General features: G+C 41.6%; 1 protein-coding gene across 4 annotated transcripts in view; it reads right to left on the bottom strand.

Annotated features, from left to right (window-relative positions):
- Positions 1 to 19356, bottom strand: part of TAF4B (TATA-box binding protein associated factor 4b) — a 76772-nt gene that overhangs the window by 42087 nt on the left and 15329 nt on the right. For 3 of the 4 annotated variants that reach the window (XR_012774440.1, XM_075494535.1, XM_075494536.1), the window contains exons 2-8: positions 17357 to 17505; positions 16471 to 16578; positions 11999 to 12166; positions 11770 to 11892; positions 9504 to 9593; positions 5400 to 5978; positions 123 to 258 (exon numbers count right to left, since the gene is read on the bottom strand). Coding sequence is in view for 3 of the 4 variants with exons in the window: in XM_075494535.1 (XP_075350650.1) it covers positions 123 to 258; positions 5400 to 5978; positions 9504 to 9593; positions 11770 to 11892; positions 11999 to 12166; positions 16471 to 16578; positions 17357 to 17505 (1353 nt within the window). In the remaining variant the exon portion in view is untranslated. The remainder of the gene's footprint in view (positions 1 to 122; positions 259 to 5399; positions 5979 to 9503; positions 9594 to 11769; positions 11893 to 11998; positions 12167 to 16470; positions 16579 to 17356; positions 17506 to 19356) is intronic. The other variant, XM_075494537.1, reaches the window with a different exon arrangement.

The raw sequence follows: 19356 nt of genomic DNA, 5'->3' as shown, positions 1-19356 counted from the left end.
TTCAACGTAACACACAGAGCTGGTTGCTCCTGATAGACAACTACCTTCTTACATTCCTGCAATCTACCAACAGCTGGCACTTATTTTTATACCTCAGCAGTCCTCTCCCTTCTCCACTTTACCTGCAGGAAACTGGCTAGTTTGAACAAGTGTATTCAGCGGCACCCTTTTCTCAGCAGATGTCTGTTGGGTCAGTGTTGAGGGTTGCGGGAGTGTGGATACTTGCTTTACAATGGTTCCTGATGGTTGCTGGACTACCTGGAAGTGGAATATCCAATATCAAGAGTGAGAAGAGCTAAGCATACAGAGAAGCAAATAGTATAAACATGGTCATTCAGCCAGAAGTGCCGCTGGGAATGCATGCATGTCTAGCCTTCAGTTTAAAGCAAACAGCATGCTCAGAAAAACCTCTTTTTTTTTTTTTTTTTTTACTTCATGACAAGAAATCTTAACAACTGGTGGTGCGCTTTAAGCTCCAGCTCATTCAGTGAGCTCTAACAGACGCTTCACCCCTACTCTCTATTGATAACCATATTAGACAAGTTTCACCGAGTATTACATGATCCATTACACTAAGAGGCTTTCCTCTCCGTAAGTCTTGCTTAACAGACTAACAATTTAATACTGAGTCTGCCTGCCAATAAGTTCAAAAGAGTAGGTATCACATACACCTAGTTAAAAAGAGAGAACACCAAAACAGTTAGAAATCTTGCATGAAATCCTTTTCCTGTCAAGAATTAAGAGTACACACTATAAAGTTACTAATGCATTTTTAGAGCCACAACATCAATTGTAATTCAAGATGTTGCGTTTCAAAGTGTTAAGTAAAAGTACACTGAACACATCAGTTAGCGGGAACATGAAGTACCAACTAGAAACACCTATAGCAAGTAGAGCCTCTACACAAAAACATCAGTACACTGCTGAAGGGTAAAAAGGAAGGGGGTTGATAGTTTTGTTTAAAGAGGCTCTTGAAAGAAACAAAACCAGACAGCAGGATGTCATCACACCACAGACCTACAGGCACAGCCCATAAATACTAATTCTTCCTCTTCAGGGGCAGCTATTAAAATGCAAGAAAATAATAAAATTGCAGCATCCCTAAAAGCCTCATTGCTAAGCCTCCTAGCTAGCAGAATGTGGGCTGCAGCTTTTGATACATCCTTTGGAAAAGTTCTTGATTACAAGTAATAGAAAGATGTGCTTTTACCAAAGAACAAAATTATCAACATCTTCAGATTGCATCCTATTTTTTCAGCTGCAAAAAGCTAATACAAAAGAATTTTCAGGGTAAAGAAACCACTTTTTCTCCTCTACATTTTTTTATTCTAACTTCAGAAAGTCTAAAGAGTGCTTGTACAGCAACACTGCACAAGTTTAATCAAATAAAGAATTGACATGTATTATACTTGAGAAACTAGGCTGTCTCCTTCTGTCATCTAACTTCAGATTTATCAGTAAACATCACCAGCATAAGCATCACACATTCACAAAAAGAGGTACTTTGTGTATCAAATAGTTAAGATACACCCCACCCATCCCCATATTAATAGCATCATGGTTTGGCATAGCAGCAGTAACATAGAATAACTGAGCTGAACGTGGTGTCTGAAAAGCAGACAACGAATAAGACAGTTCTTGAGAAGAAACATAAGATCTGTAAGAGGAAAGAACCTCAGGAGTACAGGACAGACTGTAGCCAGAGTCAAGGCTCACACATGCAGTGCTTCCTCCTGAAATAGTACCAACACTAACATTTGCTTCTATGTGTTTTTACCAAAGCGCAGTTTGATCTTTCTGAAAGATCCAGCTTCCATATGCTGGAAGTTGCAAATAACATTAACAGCATTATTTATGTGTTCAGATCATTACCAAGCCACTGACCAGCTTGGACAAACTACTCACAGGCTCCACCAGCACCCACGCTGACATGCACCTAGAGATCCTCCCTACCACCAGCAAGAACGATGCTTCATCTTCAGCATGCAAAACACTGAAACAGCACAGGAGGAAACATAGGCATTCAAGATGAAGGTGCGGCAGACAGAAAGAAGAGAGATAGGCAGTGTTAAATCAGTAGCCTAGGTGGAAAGTGGGAAGTAAGTCAAGTAACCGAGGAGACTAGATCAACGAGAAACAGAAAGGATGTGCTGGCAGCAAGGCTGATTTTGTGTTTGCTATTCTAGCTGCTAGACTAACAAAAACTGGAAGTCCTTGGGACTTGCAACAGAACAGGGAAACAATCCTAGAAATTTCAACAAGGATCTAATGCCAGAAAAAAGTATTAAAAATTAGATAATATCTGTAAAAGAGTCTTGCCTCCTTTCTTCAGGTTAGCAGCAAGAAGTAATAAAGAAAAGGGACTGTTCCTTTGTGCCCCGTTAAGTAGGTTGACAGAGACATCAGAATCAAAAGCACTAACACTCTTAAGTAAAAAAATGCAATGCAACATCCAGCTGATAGCATAGGGACAGCCGCCTCCGAGAGACTTTTGTTAGCTTTACTTGAACCTATTTTACATTCATCACGCAAAGTTCGGAGATCACTGGAGAGATGGTAAGGTATCATCACACACTACAAGCAGTATTGCTTCATGAAGGAAGCCTCACCAGCTGAATGCAAAACCATATATCCAGGACAAAAAACTCTTGAAAAACAACAGAGGAGATTCTCTGCGCAAGAAAGCTCAGTTCTGAGGGGACTTGATGCTAACAACAATTCACTAAGAACAAGTGGTTGAAATAGCACAAGCACTTCACCCCTTGCTTCAACCGCTAGCAATGTCCAGGGAGCAGGTCTCACTAGTAACAGCGGGCACTACACCATAAAACTCTTGCTCTTTATGCTTAACATGAAGTTGTAGTCTCACAGCAGCTTTCTCACTACTGGAAGCCAGTGGCTGGTAATATAAATTTTCATTTATTGTGCTTTAACAAGAGACAAAGCAATACTACAGCAAGACAAGATTTCTTTCCAAGATGCAACTTCTGTGTATGGCAATAACCTTAAATGAGGCTGTGTTAACAAAGTCACCAGGAGGGAACCCTTTCCTATGTGCAACTCACAGCACAGATGTGTGATCAACCCCAACAGCATCCCTGAAGAACAGGTCCCTCTGTGTCCACCATACAAACCCAGAGTTTCGATAATCATGCCACAGAAAAGGCAGTTACATGTTGCGTGACTCCAGTCACAATTTTGATATTAAAATACTGCAGTGCTGCATTCTTAAGCACCATTAATGTTACATCAGAGCTGGCACGTGAAACTTTGCCTTACATTCCTCCTGCACAAGAGACCTAAATTAGAAATGGGCAAGCAGAGGGAGTGTATGGCATCAGACAACCCTGAGGGCTGGAAAGGGAAAGAAATTGCTGGCAGCATTGTATGGACAGATTTGCACAGCTGGCACGTGCTTCCTTTCAGCTGGCAGCAGGACCCTTCTGTTTAGGGAAGGGAGGTCCAGATTTGTTTTCTTGTGGGAAGCAACAGACCCTCTGTCCTTTCAAGGAAATGCACCAGGGAAGACCTAGAAGATGCAGCCACTTCTACTAACTTGCTCTTTGTGCTAATAGGTTGCCTGAACAAACACCAAGCTCCTGATATGGCTAAGCTGCAAAGTGGTCAACTCAGCCCTTCAACTACATCCAAGACCAAAATTAAACAGGTATTTTGAAGAGCAAGTATTTTAATCACTGTGCCTGGGATCTACCCAAATGAGGACGAAAACATGTTTTGTATGCAATTCAATGCTTGCAAGGCACTGCAAAGAAAAGCAATTGCAATAGGCTGCCACACTGCAGTAGCGGAGGAGGCAGAAGTCATTTCTTGAGTTCACCAATATCATATTCAAGAAGCGTTTTGACTCCCCAGCGTAGAGTTAAGCTTCCTCGTCTATTTGTACAGATGGTCAACCTTTCCCCTGGATTACATGGCTTGCTGTGTAGCCAACAAACTGCTCTCCAGCCCTTGTACAACCTAAGAAGCCCTCATTTTCTTCTGGCTGGAATTTCAAATTTAGTCCTCAAAGACAGCAAGGGTACCAACTCCTTTTCCAATTTGGCTTTAGCTACTACTATCGAAGACTGTTAGTGCATATGCTTAATAACTGTCTGTTTTTCAAACAAATCCACTCATAAAAAGGACCCCCCATCCCCTCCATATAGCTGAGTGCTTTGTTCTTTTTAAGCAAGTCTGAAAAGGTGAAAAGCTGGTAGCATAAGCTCTTTATTTAGAATGCAGGATTCTTGTATTATATCCACCTTATGCACTTTGAAAAGAAGAAAATTTAAAAAGCAAAACATTTTAGGGGTCTGAATACTGTTAAATCAAGTATACATAATAAACAAACTACAAAGGAAATTCACACACTAGATGCCCTACTATACCTGTGGAAAGTAAATCTAGCTTCACAGAAAGTCTAATGTTTTCCCCTCTTTTTAAGGAACAAATCTTTACAAGGAAGTCCTATGAAAGAATAGAGTTCTTTATCTGCCAAAGGGAGACTATTCTCTCAAAATACTTGAGAACATTACCTGCAGGTAGACCAGTCTGACAGCATACTACTTGGTATCTCAAACACCCATAAACCAAACCTAATGTACTTCACAACATTGCTCTTTTGGGTACCTGTGATCCACAGTTTGTTGGTATTTAACATTAACACTAGCAAGAAGTTAACCTGTGCCTAGAAGAAAAAAATGTTAACACGTTGCTTCTGAAGGTCTTGTTTTAATAAGACATTTATTCCTCCTGGAAATTTGTTAGCTAATGAGGCCTGATAGAAAAAGCTCACTTTTGGATGACTTCATAATTAACACATCTTAATAAATTTGCAGGTCAGAACTCTGCTCTGAAAAGCTCCTTGAGCTACTTTGTACATTTCAGTTAAGGTATCACTGAACATCATCAAGCCACCTCTGCCTGCAGAGTATCCAGGGTAGGAACTACCAAGCTAGAGACTGGAATCTCTGGTGGCTAACTGAAGCACAGGACTAACAGGGCATCTAACAGTAATTAACATAAGCATCCCATCAGCAATTTCTGTTTCTGACACAAGCATTTCCTGCCTTTTCTTTCAGATGCCAACATAGCCTAGTTGCATGCATTGCAGGGGTCAGAACTCACATTCCCTCGTGTCTCAAGCTGGATGTTCAGTCTGGTGGAATGGTGGTCAGCACGTCTTGCAAGAGACAGAGCTTACAGTTTGGCTTTAGATTCACCTTTTCAGCAAGGGCTCAATATCCCTAACTATGACAAAGATAACCGATTAACTCATGACAGACTAGCTTTGTACATTAAAAACCCCTGCTAAGATCCAAATTGGTTTCCCCTTGACAAAACGGCAAGAGTGAAAGCAAAGAAGCCCAGTTACAGAGAAGCAGAGAAATTCATCTTACCAACTGTTTCACTTTAACAACCTGCTGAGCACCCACTGACTGCGCAACGGTGGAGTTTGGCTGTGAGATTTTAATACTGATTGGGGTTCCAATGACTGGTTTCAGAGGCTGGAGAGGGATTGTTGCTGAAGATGTCGCTGTAGAGACCAGCACTGGCTTTGCAGACTGGAGAGAGGACGTCGCTACCGCAGAGGTGAAGACTGGCTTGACAGTTTGGATAGCAGTCAGCCCTGATGTTGCTATCGTTGTGGTGAGGACTGAAGCTGCAGGCCGAAGAGATGCTGTCACCACTGCGGAGGCAGGAACAGGCTTCATGGTCTGCAGAGAAGCTGTCGCCGATGCACTGACAAGGACTGGTTTTATAACCGGAGAGGCTGTGACTGTTACAGAGGCAGACACTGGTTTTATAACTGGAAGAGAAGTTGTTGCTACAGCTGAGGTTGCCACTGCTATCGAAGGAGTTGGTGCTGCAGAGGTACAAGTTGAAACAGCTTCTTGGGTTGGAGATGGCTGCTGCATACACTGCTGGATAAAGCTCTGAGCATTGGGCATTAGCTGCCGTAAGGCAAGCATGCTTTTCTAGAAGAAAAACAAAAAAACACTGGACGTAACATCAGCAGAGTCTTCCACGATACCGATACATTAGCAACTGAATCTTCTTCCTCATCTTCCAATTTAATGAGACAATAAATTGCTTATTCCAAACAAGTTTTGCTAGAATTCAGGCACCCTTAAATTGACGACCATACTGCTCAGTGAAGACCACAAGCATCACCGACACAGGCTAAGCAAAGGTCAACAGTCACCACAGCTTCACTGCATGTAGCAAATCCCATCTATAGGAAAACTCACTCATAACGTTCTTTTGTTTAGATTTTTCCATTTGAAATTTGTGTTCTAGAAAAAGACCATTTTAACTATTTTACTACCTCAAAAAATTTTGTTTTGCCAAAAATCCCTCCTATATTATAACAGCTGTGTTTATCCCATGGAGCCTGTCTGACGGAGAACTACAAATTCTCCAATAAAGTCAGAAACAAGCTCTGAAGATATGAGCACTTCTATATCAATACAGCTGTATCTACACTAGGGGGGGATACCACTTTAATAATGCCTGTATAGCTGCAGCAGCACAACTGAAGCCAGACAGTTCTCTGCAACAAGAGAACATTAGTAAAGGTACCTGGCAACATCTCATTTTTACTGCAGCTATGTTTGAGAAGGTTAATGGACAGAATAATCTTCAAGCCCCCTACAGATTTTTCTCCTTGACTATTTACAATCTGGTATGGCTCAAAACCAGGGGAAATCAGTTCTGCAGCTACCTGTATATTCTCACAAACCTTCCCTCCCACCCCCCAACAGTTTTTGAAGAGTAAGAGTCTCCAGCACAGTGCTGTTGCTCTGGGCTTCATGCAAAAGGAAGATGTTGTCTCACATGCTAACATACCGAGTGAACAAATTGTTTGGACATCTAGACCTTCTGTGGCACACCTATCTTTAATGTTCACCTCCTTTTCTTTTAAAAGGCTGCTCAGCTTTCCTCATGCTCCTGATGCAATTTATTTACCAAAAGCATCCAGCACAGATTTGAAAATCAAGCAGGCTTTACAGCCAAAGTCACTGTACTTTTCCACCTATTGGAACAGACAAAACAAAACACATGCAACAACTTCATCAAAAACCTGCAGCTCAAAGATAAGAGACAACTCCAGAGAGTCCTCCCTAAAATTCCACTTCACTAGCTAAAAGTGAATTGGCAACAAGCAGTATCACGTTTCTTTCGAGACTCCAGCTGCAAGCATTTCCTCCACAAACAAGGCCAGTACCGATGCTCGCAGCACCTTAGAGAAGTGCTCCTGAAGTCACCTTCCGTTTGGCACTCAGTCCTGTCACAGCTGCTCAGAGTTACAGACCAGACCTAACTGGTGTCTATCAACTACACATCCTTAAGGTATTTCGGAAAAAAGCAATCAGGGTGCAAGGAGTTTTAAAGGATGGGTAACACTACAAAGTCAGCTAACTTCGACCATGACAATGTCTAAACAACATTTCTGAAGTCACAGTATTTCTTTGTTAATACAGCATGCAACAGGGAGAGAGCACCGTGTCAAGGATTATGGGGTATGGATACTGCCCAAAACAGAAAAGCCTAGATGATACCAGTGCTTGGCAGCATGCCGCAGGAGGAACGTGCGACAGCTCTCCTGTGATGGGTCAGGGTCTGACCGACGCTGATGAACCCAACTTAACTCCTGTGCACCTGCCTTGAGGTCTGTGCACCACAGCAGCTCTCCACATTGTGGGATTGCTTATAAACTCAGGCCGAGCACTTCTGTGAGCGCATGAGGACAGTGCTGTGCCTGAGCTAATAAACCCTTGGGGGACCCAAAGGGGTAGAAGCATTAGTAAGTGCTGCACAGCCACCCCTCAGCTCCTCTGCATGAACAAGCCCAGGCCTGTCAGGGCTCACCAGCCCTTGATGAGGGTCTACCTGTGCCAGACTTAGGCTGGGTCTGCGTGGAGCTACTGAGGTTCACCCGTGCTGTTTTGGGAACACTGCGTCTGAGCCAGCTCCACGCACATGCAGACAACCCGCATCCAGCGGGGTTCATCAGCCAGGGCCCTGCAGAAGGCAGCTACACTACTTCTGAAGCCAAACTTGTCTTGGCAGTTAGTAGAGCTCTGCTGAGACTTCGTGCAGGTCATAGGAAACCTCTGCCAGTCACACTGACCCTGCACTCACAGCCTGGTCCTTCTGCAGCCAGAGCTGCACTGGATGCAGGAAAGCCCGTATTCTGAGCTGTTTGTTTTTCTAGCTTTTGCATGGGCATTTAAGAAGCCTCCAGGGAATTAAACAGAGAATAAATATGAGAATTTTATATCATGCCCTGCAGAGATGACTGTAGTCTTCTGAACTCATGGCAAAGTTGCTAGGAAAGCATTTAAAGGCTGCCACTGTAACAAAAATATTCATCCCACTTGAACAGATTAACACCAGCCATCTAAAGTAGTATCAACATTATCACATGCATTGCTGTCAAATACTAAGGAAGAGGACAAACTCCAGAAAACCTCTGTCCCAGCTTTACCACTTAACTATTCTTCCTTGATTTTCTACTGTGCCTATAATGAATATCAAGGAAAAAAAGTACAGATCTATCAAGCCTAAGAATACTGTGTATGTTGCAATTAAGTAAACGTAACCAAGTTTTCCATGTTTTCACTGGGATTTGATGCTTGCTGTACAACAAAGATGTTCATTTTTATTTTATTAATACCATTCTACCATATGATCAAAAGTGTTAAGAGAGCATAGTTTAATTTATGTGATTATTTGCTTGAACGGAAGTAGAGTTGTCCTGGGTTATTTTTCCTAAGCTGCAGTAGTCCTGTCAGACCCTTTCTGCAGAAAGGGGTGGGGTTTTTTTCCTGCCTTCAGTTAAACACAAACCAGCAGACAGATAAATAGCTGTATGTAGATTCTTTGAGCTTAAATACCGCATAAACTGTGCACAGCCATTGTTGTCAGTCTGCTGTATTAGAACTCAGAATAGCTACAGTTTTGATGAGAAAGTAAGAGGTCATCTTAGTATAGCTGCTCTACTGTAGATGCACCAGCTTCCAAAACATTAGTCTCCACTAACGACTAGAGGGTAATTACTCTCCGATTTAAGAACACAGCATAAATTACTCCTCTGAAATGCTCCCTCCCCACAAAAATTGTCTTTCCAAAAGCAACAGTCACACAGGGCTAAGTTAAGCACCATTTCCTCAACTGACCTGAGCAAATACCTATTTGAATGCTCTGCCTCTTTCCTTTTCTTTTCTGGTCGTCCTCCCTCCCCTCATTAAATAATTATATAATATATAGTAAGTAATATATATTATATAGGTGATGCACTGGAACAGGTTGCCCAGAGAGGTGGTAGATGCCCCATCCCTGGGAACATTCAAGGTCAGGTTGGACGGGGCTCTGAGCAACCTGATCCAGTTGAAGATGTCCCTGCTCTTGCAGGGGGGTTGGACTAGATGACCTTTAAAGGTCCCTTCCAACCCAAAGCATTCTATGATTCTATGATATATCCACAATCAGACACTTACCTTGAGAAAAGGAACTAAATACGGTTGTGGAGATGACTTGAGCTCTACATATAACTTTTTTGTAAATTCTTCTGGTTCAATTTTTGCTTCCTAAGAGGAAAGTATAATTACAATGGTAAGTTATAACTATGAATGTACCATATTTTTTCCCCAGACATATCAAAAATTCATGGAAATTTACATCATCATGGAATTGTTTAATTTCAGTACTCAAATGCTTTTTTCCTCCTGTATTTTTAAACAAAAGGTTTTAGGATAGAATGATGTTGTAATTTAGATATCGTATTATCAAATTAAATTACTTTCTTCAAGTACAGGCAGTTAACACACTTAAGGATACTTGTTCAAACACCCATTTACTGAAGTAAACTGATAGAAACAAGTTTACAAGTAGCACTGATCCTTTGAGTACCTCATTGTTATGCAGAGATATTTAAAATCCACTATGACTACTTTTTTCTGTAGAGGTAGTTTATCTGCATAAAGATCAACTTAAAGAGCTGGGAGACAAAAGACAACTCAGTAGTTTTTGTAAGACAATTCTTGTGTAATGCATACATAGCATAATAAAGCAGAACACTTAACATCGTCTTTCAAAAGGAGGAGAAACGGAACTCCAGAACATCACTCCTGCATACCACTACAGTAACAGTCCTCTGCCCTGCAGAGTACAGTCTCCTTTCTTAATCCTTTCCACTCTGCCCCAACACAAACACCTGACTCAAGGCCTTGGGAGGGTTAGGAAGCTGCAGCAGACTTCTGAGACCCTTCACTCACTACTTCAGTGCCACCACGACGGGGCTAAGGTGGTGGGTAGCCCCAGACACAGCTGCCCTTTCTCACCCTCCCAAGCGAGACCCTGTCATAGAGTCACCAAGAGCACTACCTCCTCCAAGAAAGTACAGACACACAAGGAAGAGGGACCCCAGCACCAATCTCTGTTTCTGCAGAGAAATTACTCCTCTCACCCATGTTCTCCTTTGGAACAACCGTTCCAAGGAGCTACGTGACCAGAGCAGGGGTTTTAAGGACTGTATATTCACAAACAGAACTTACAGCAGCTCTCCTATATAGTCATTTGATCTGCTGCCTGTTAGGTCTCACTGAGCTGTGGATACACGTCACCGAGGTCTCGCTGATACAGATGCAGAGGTTTGGTACCCTACATCTCAATGCATACAAGGCGCTTGACACCCACTTCATGAGATGCTACCTTAAGGACCATTTTACTTCAGAGCTGCCATTTACTCGTTTCCCTCATACATATAAAACATTAATTTGTTTCACATTTAAATCATATACACATACTGAACGGCAGAACAACAGCATTTTTAAAATACTACAAAAAGCAAACAAGTGCACAGTTAATAATGTATTAATGTCTGGTAACAACTTTCTTAAAAAAAAAAAAAAAAAGTACTGCAAACAAAAGAAGGAACAGCTCTAGTATTTTCCTACAGAAACAAGGTGTATAGTCCAGCAGGGACACAGAGGCAGAGGAATCAAATTTTTGCAAGGCTGCATCTTCAAACAATCTGCTCTCTGAAATTACACCTCTGTCTACACCATGCTTTTCTAGACTGAAAAGTCCTTTGGTACCACTAGCAAAGCTGTCCCCCTCCACCAGCCCACAGCCTTCTGCTATCGTGGAACAACAAAACAGCAGCAGCGGTCAAATGCCAAGACAAGAAATGGCAGGAGAAATCGTTACCAAGAAAACCCAGCTGTGCTGGGGTACAGCACGAAGCAGCATACGGAAGCCACCTGCAAGGAGAGAGAGAGGTTGGCAGCCACTACATTATTTTCTCCATCCCCTTGTCTAAAGACATAGATAATGTCATGCTTGTTCCACTGGAGCTTCACTATCAACCTGTCAGTCAGTTCTGTCTTGGAGTAAAGCAGCAGTACGGACTTAGCACCACACTACAACCTCCACGGTAATACTCTTGCCATTGAGGACTCAAAACTACACTAACATGAAAAAAAAGCAGCTCAGACCCAGAAGCTGTGTTAACACAATCAGCTCCTCCTGCTGTCAGTTACCTATATGCATAAAATGAAACAGGAATGTAAGGGGGAAAAATACAGCATGGGATCCAGTTAAAATAAGAGTTATATTGCAAGACTTAAAGAGGGTCAGATGTACTCAGCCACAAATCCAACACTTCGGCTGTTTAAAAAAAGACAGACAAGGAACAAAACTATGATGAAGCCAATGTCCAAAATGATACATAAATGATACAGACTTTGCCTAAAAGAATCTCACCAATAGATTTTGCACCAGATTCTTCACATTCTGCCCCCTCTCAGGGGCTTGAGGTCCACTAGATGCCAGTTTTATTAGCGTAGCAAGAAAATTTTTGCATTTCTTCACATTCTCTAGCATCTCCTAGCATGGAAATAAAAGAGAAGACTGTTAGATGTTGCATTGGCTCTCCAACCTCTGATGAATATAGAGAATGTTAATTTTTAATTAAAAACTTTTTTTTCCTTACTGTAGAAGCGCTGGTCTGTGCTACTGTTGTGCCCTCTGCTTTCACAGAGACTGCCTTTTGGGAGATAGCTTGTGCAGGTGGTCCTGTAACTGGAAGTTTTACAGGTGTTCCAGTACTCGAAGGCTTTACAGCAGTAACTGTAGTAACGCTAGCTGTTGCAGCTGCTGGCTGAAAAGAAAAATTAACACTTTTTAACTGAAGACTAACGTGACAAACATACTGTATTCTGCTAGCATATAAGGTAGCACCCTCCCTCCACACTACCATTTAAAACATAAATAAACAATTTTAGCTTTGTTTTTAAAGTTTGGATTCATTTGTTTTGAGAAGCTCTATTTAATACAGTAAGTGACAGAACCCCCCCAGCCATAATTCTGTTTTTAAATCAAGGGCAGGGGGAAGAAATTACAAAAGCTCACCCAGATGGAAGCACTGCCTGCAACTTCAAGTGAAGAGAGAAAGGTAAAGTTGTCTTGAAGAAACCAATATATTAACTTTGCCAGACTCCTACAGTCTAAGGCTAATGAGTTTTGGACAATGCTAAGCCAGGAGATACTACGCTGAAGATAAATACGACCTGAAGTGATTGTTTATCTTCCTTTCTTCCCCTGCAGCTCCTCTCCCAATTGCAATATCCCTTACTCTTCCTATCACACGCACGGTAGGCAAAAGATGTCGTGTCCACTTTGGAAGGATGCATGTGCCAGCAGAAGCAGTCAGCTGAGCAAATGCACCTACCAAGTTCTTCCTGCCTTTTCCTTGTGGGCAGCAATTTGGATCTCTCTCTCCTCTGCCCAGACACAAACCCTCACAAAATTCAGTTATTCTGAAACCTCTTTTAAAAATCTCATTAGAATTTACCAACAGATTCAGAAGCTCCAGCAACAGGAGAGTAATGAAGGTTTAAGAAAAAATAAGAACACAATTGCCTTTCTCCTTTGCAAACCAGGCTAAACAGTAGTTTCCAGAGGAAAACCTACTAAATGGAAGTATTTGTACTTCATATTTTAAAGAAGGAAAAAAAAACAAACAAAAAAAACACACCAAAAAAACCCACACTCAAAAAACCCAACACAGTTCTTCTGATACAACAGAATACAATATGAGTAAAAGACTTTGCCTCTACAAAACCCACTACTTCCGATTTCTCAACTTGAAAACTAAAAAGCCAGATTGAACCTGCGGGTTACAGAAAAGCAAGAGTTTCAGGTTAGCATTTGAAACCTGAAGCTGGGTGTCGTTTTTCCTCCAAACCTCTCAAAAGAAAGGGAAAGTCCGATTTTGTAGGCCAAATTCTAGGTTCAAATCTGTGCAACACAATTGCTTTCACTGACTCTTAACACATTTAAACACCACAGTTTATTCCAGCAATCACAAATTAATACTTGCTAACTGCATTAATCATAAGACAGCAGCAAAAGAGCCCACCTTATCCTACCATGGATAAAACAAAAACTAAAGAAGTTGGACAAACATCATGTAGAATATCAAAGGGCTTTTAGGTCTTTCAGGATAGGGAAAATTAGTGAGCAAATATTTAAAGCCAAAGCAAAACACTCGCACTTTTGTTGTTTATTTATAAATTATTTTTTTCCTGGGTGGGTGTCCCGTCCCCCCCCAAGCCGCTGCCAGCTTGACATGAAAGAAGCAGGCAACTACCAGAAAGCTTTCCAGCTTAGGTTCCCACTGTTGGTAACACTTTAATAGCTCTCTGCAGGATCTTTGCCACCACCACTGCCTCTTCCAAGGATGAGGCTCAACAGCTCTAAGACCACAGGGAGGCAAACTGGGCACAAGAATCCCACAAACAGATGGACGGGAGGAAGACGGAAGGGGACAGAGTACAGATCTGTCAAACTGCAATGCCCTGGGCTTTTAAAAGCCAAAACCATGAGGTTTGCGGGAGCTGATCTCTTGCAAATTCCAGCATGTTTACACATCAAGACCACAACAGCATTTTATCAGCTGAGGGAGGGAACAACAGGAAGTCTGCTGGACCCTTTTCCCAGGAAGATGAATATATGGGAATTAACTTCTGTCATCTGCCCTCAACCTTTTTCACTACTGACAATTCTCATTCTCACTTTGAGCAACAGAGAAACAATCGCCACAAAAAATGGCATTAATCCTGCATATTTTTAAGTCATTTCAAGAAAAGAAGTGCTCTGCATCTAAATGAAAGTGTCCCAGCATGATGCTAATTAGATACTTTGCAGCATCTGGGAAGAAGGTAAAAAAAAAAAGTGCAGGTATTTTGTCTAACCTCAGAGCTTAAACATTCAGGAATGTAGAAAAATGGAAATATTTTTGTAGATGAGGAGAATAATCCTGGAGTCAGCAACTAGAGAGAGTTTTGCAGGTAGTAGTGTTCCAAGTTGTACTTAGCACAGGATAGGAGATACACAACCAAGCCAAGGATTATTTCCTCTCCACTGTCTCCCACTTTTTGTGATTACATCATACTTCCACATCAACACTCCTCTCCTGTGACCTCAAAAAACTGTCAAGATTAACATCAGCAAGTTCTTTTAGGACTGATGAATGAACTGCTGGCAAGGAAATCAGACCCAAGGACTCGTTCTTTCCCCAGATGGTTCCTGCCACCTTAAGCACGGACTCCCTTGTCAGCACTCTTCTCTTGTCTGCCCCCGGGGTGAGAAATGAAGTGGCCCCATGATGGCAGGATGTAGCTATTGCACCTTTTTATTGTACGAGGAGCTTGTACAGAGCACCTTGTAATCCTCTGCAAAACAGAGAGGCTCCAAGGAAGCCACTCCAAACAGAACAGCACTATTAATTTCTCCTAGAGTCATCGATCCTGCTGTTTAAATCCAGCGCTATGCTTATTAGAAGTGTTCCAGTTTCTACAACGGAAAAAAAAAACAGCTTACAAAAAATACTACATGTCTACCTCTTCAAATATCTCGGAAGAACACAAGTTAAATTCATTACATCAAAACTGAACTAAGAAAGTACAGAAGAACCAAGTCAAAGGCAGATGTAAATTTAAAAAGGAAAAGTTAATAGCATGACAAATCTCAATGTTTATCCACATGAGAGTGTGAGGATGCAGGCAGCTTCATCCATCAGATGGAAGAAATCTTCACCTTCATCTCTTCTCTCCAGTGTAAGGGTAGTATAGTAGATGACTATTGCTTTTACATCCTAAAGATCTCTATACAGAGATCACAAGCACATTGTTTGCAAGCTAGTACTCCAAAATAAAAGTGGGTAAGGAATACCCGTTACTGTTCTTCAACATAAAGTGTATGTTGTTTCCCTTCTAAGCAAAATAGAAAATGTAATGAGAGGCCTCTGGGTTTTCTGCTTTAGACCCAACATCATCTATCTGTAGTGAGAAGGAAGAGAACGAAGATCACAGACAGAGCTGTGAGCAGTTTTCAGTTGCTGATACAGAAGAACAGCAGGAGGACAAATTTGTAAGTCAGACTGTTAGTTACCGCTGTCAGCGAACATATCCCCCAATCCTTCAAACACCCTCAAGGTCAAGAACATACAACCAGTGGTTTTTAGAATGACTGATCCTGCTCATTTACTGAGTGTTTGGTCAACCACTACAGCCCAGTCTCCTTCAACCTCTTCTTCACAAAAGAAAACGTACGTACAAGCCAGACTGCTTCCCAATTTCTCCTCCAGGTTATGAGAACAGAGTATTTTAGCTGTAGAAAGAAGCAGTTTTCTTTTCATCACACATGCTTATCCAGAACTCTGGTCCCCAAGAACAGAGGAAGAACTGTATCTAGGAGAAGTCTCATACTCTACAGGTAGCAAGAGCCTCTTCAGAAGAGTTCTACAACATTTTTCTCCAGAAAAAGAGAAATAAGACCTAGAAAATAAGACAAAAACACTACCTAAAACTAATGAGGCATTTCCAACCACTGTCTATTTACAGTCGTATCTGTGGAACCTGTCTACCAAATTCAATTAGAGAACAGTGGTTTTCAGCTATGGCCTTCCTTCAGCTTTTAATGAGGGGGAAAAAAAATATAGACCTGAAAAACAGCTTGACTAGGGCAGAGAGCTCATTTTCCCTTCAACATCCCAGGTATACTTTTTGTTCCCTAAGAAATCAGGGAACAAGAACAGGAGAGAACATTAGGAAGTCTCCATCTCCCAGAAAAGCGTCAACTAGAGCTCGAAGGAGCTGTGTCGTAGGGCACAAAAGCACTGGAAATAGCTCTCTGAACTATTTATTTTATCCATTGTTCATGTGCTTTCTACTGTAGTGAGAGAAGATGAGCTGACACACGTTGGCAGAAGCATAATTAAATTATGCATTTAAAAAAAAAAAAAAAAAAAGACATTCAGGAAAGAATTTATCATGAGGACAAAAGTTACCAGCTCAGTGAAAACCAGATCAGAGTTAGAAATAACAAGAATGCATCCATATTTTCTTCAGTTCTGTCACTTATTCTTATTCCACCACTCTATAAAGCTTGCCACCTACCTACCTGTATTACAGCAGGTGGCTGAACGGTAGAAGCCACAGCATTTGTTGTTTGAGATAATGGTTTCACAGGAGTAGCTGCTACTTTCTTTAGTAACTGGGTGCTAGAGTTCTTAAAAAAAAAAAAAAAAAAAATTAAACGTGCAGAGAACAGTTGTCAGAGAGGTCAATGACAAAACAGACACTGAAGTTAGTACCTGCTCTTGTCTGATATAAACCAAGACACCCACTCTTACAGTAACAAATACAGGCACCATTCACATAGGCCCTATAGTTTAAACACTGTTAAACAAAGCTATTTGTCTACCAGTTTAATACTCAAGAACAGATTCAGAGATATTTAGACACAATGCCTAATCAGAACAAAACAGTTAAAGGATGAGCATGTTGGTGAGACCTATGCAGATGGTTACTTTTTTTATATCCAGTCTTGCTCTTGCATGCTGACTACATTACAAGAGACGGAAGCAAAATGCCAGCAGAGCTCAGGGAAGAAGGAACATCCTGGGGATGTGGGAAAGGTCCTCAGCTTCACTCAGCTTCAGAGAAGTATCCCACCAGAGGACCACAAGGTTGCTGTTACTAGAAGTAACCGTTCAGGTAGGTTTTGGTTTGGGGTTGGTTTTGTTTTGTTTTTTTCTTAAACCCCTTTACCTTATCATCATCAGAGAGGAATTCCTTAATTTGAACTATACCACATGTAACGGCTAGCAGTTTTTTCAAACTGAGAAAGCAAAGCACATAGTGATGCTTATGTGCAAAACCGAACACCATCATGCTGTTCAGAAAGCGTTCAAATGCTTATTTAACTCTCCATAACTTATTTGCAAACCCTGTTATAACTACATTAACATACAGCTATGTCAAATTAAAGCTATGAGAGAAGTTACCTGTACAGCACATATTCTGATTGCAGGTGTGCTGGTTGGTACAGATGGTCTCATGCTTGTGTTATTTTGTGGCTGACTCTGTGCTCGTGCTATTGCTTGTTGAGATACTAGCATTAGTTGGCCATTACTGCTTCTGATAAGAACAGTTCCTGTTGGAGAAAAACATCCAGACTGTTAGAAATTAAGCAATATTATGGCTTTCCTATGCTCCTGTGGAAGGAATAACTAGACCACACCGATAAGATAATGTAATATTTAGTTTCTTACTCTAAGGAACAGCTGCCAAGAAATGTACAAGTTAAGCATACATCAGCTTTACACTGCATTTCATGACAGAAAACAATTCCTGAAGTCAAGAGAAAAACTTAACTAGACAGTCACATCAAAACACTATGTGTATACAAGATGCAAATTGCAAAGCAGTTCATCAGTTGAGTCAAAAAGATATTTTGGGCATTAAAAAGACAGACACACCACACACACGCTCTGTGATTACTTTAACAGTAACTTTAAGCAGTTCTTCAACCTGCAGAATTCATCATCACTATCACACTTGGCTGCCTCTATACATTTTCACTTTCGGAACATTTAGGCACATACTTAAGAGGTGAAGATACGGTTTAGAGAAAACCTGCAATGGGAACTGAAGCCTGATTAATACCAGTTCACCTGCCTATATCAAGACCATCCCCCTTGGTCAGAGGGCAGTGGTCTCCAATGAAAGCCAAGGCCACTCAGACATTTGAAGCTAGCCTTCTGTCAAGGGTCTGTCCAGGAGCATTAAAATGCATGGTTTTAATCAAAGCAGCTTATGGCCAAATAGGGAGATTCCAATGGGAAAGGGGGAAAAAAAAAACAGGAAAGAGGGGGGGAAAAAACCCAGGAGGGGGGGGTGGGACACCAGGAAAGGGGGGGGGGACACCCAGGAAAGGGGGGGAACAGGAGAGAGAGAGAGAGAGAGAGAGAGACTCTTCTGCCTTATTTCCTTGCTGTTTTGTTTTCCTTTCAAACCTACAGCAATGTCAGCCCACGACGATTCAACTCCTACCACCTTTCTCCCACCCCATCAGCTATAACGACAAACAATTAAACAGTTAACAAACAATGAGTATTTTTACTAAAGCTTTCAAATGAAAATCACCCTAAGGAGAATCGGTCAGATGCCACATCACAGTCCCATCTTCCCTGCATTTGGAAACCATTCAGCTACCAATGCCTCCTCCTCTTCCTCCCCCCTAAGGGCTAGGGCTCTGGAAAATCCAGACGTTCCATCAGGGTCACAGATACAAGAGGCCAGCTGGATCCCGGGTCTCAAGGGCTTCCGACCCCTACCTCTGCTGGTGCCACACCTCCTTCACCTTCCACAGCAGCTGCTGCAGAGTCCACCGCTACAACCACCGTCCTCAAACACCTCACTTAACAAAGGCCTTTCGCGTAAAAGAAAGGGGGAAGGCACAGGAGAATGCCAGATACGTAAATAAGAGTACCTCAACATTTTTGGAGGACTGCATTAAACTTTCTTGCAAGTTATCCAATACCTGAAGAACTGGTATTCTTCTATGCACACTTACAATCTTTCCTAGTGTAAAACAAGCCTGCATCAAGGGAATAGTCTTTTTACTACCTGGTTAGTCTGGAAGCCGTCAAAATATTGCTGTACAATACAGCCTAAAACACTGCTGCTGTCTGAGTTTAAATGAATACAACAGGAAAAACCACAAGCTCCATGAGTTGGGTTTTGTTTAAAAAAAAAAAAAAACAAGCTATAACCACATGCTTAGAAACAGCTTTTCATCCTCCACATCTAAAAGCATAAGAGGATATTGCAAGACAACACAAAACTTGGTATAAAATTCTGTAACATCAACATATTGCATTTACATAGCATATGCAAACTGAGACTGCAAGAGTAGCATCTAGAGTGATTCCCTCCTTTCTCAAGCAGCCTTCACTAGATGGGGCAGATGCACAAGACAGTTGCATATCCAGAAAAATACTGT

The sequence above is a fragment of the Mycteria americana genome, chromosome 2, assembly GCF_035582795.1.
Source record: "Mycteria americana isolate JAX WOST 10 ecotype Jacksonville Zoo and Gardens chromosome 2, USCA_MyAme_1.0, whole genome shotgun sequence".
NCBI lineage: Eukaryota > Metazoa > Chordata > Aves > Ciconiiformes > Ciconiidae > Mycteria > Mycteria americana.
The sequence above is the reverse complement of the archived record's forward strand: the minus strand, read 5'-3'. Positions and strand labels throughout refer to the sequence as shown.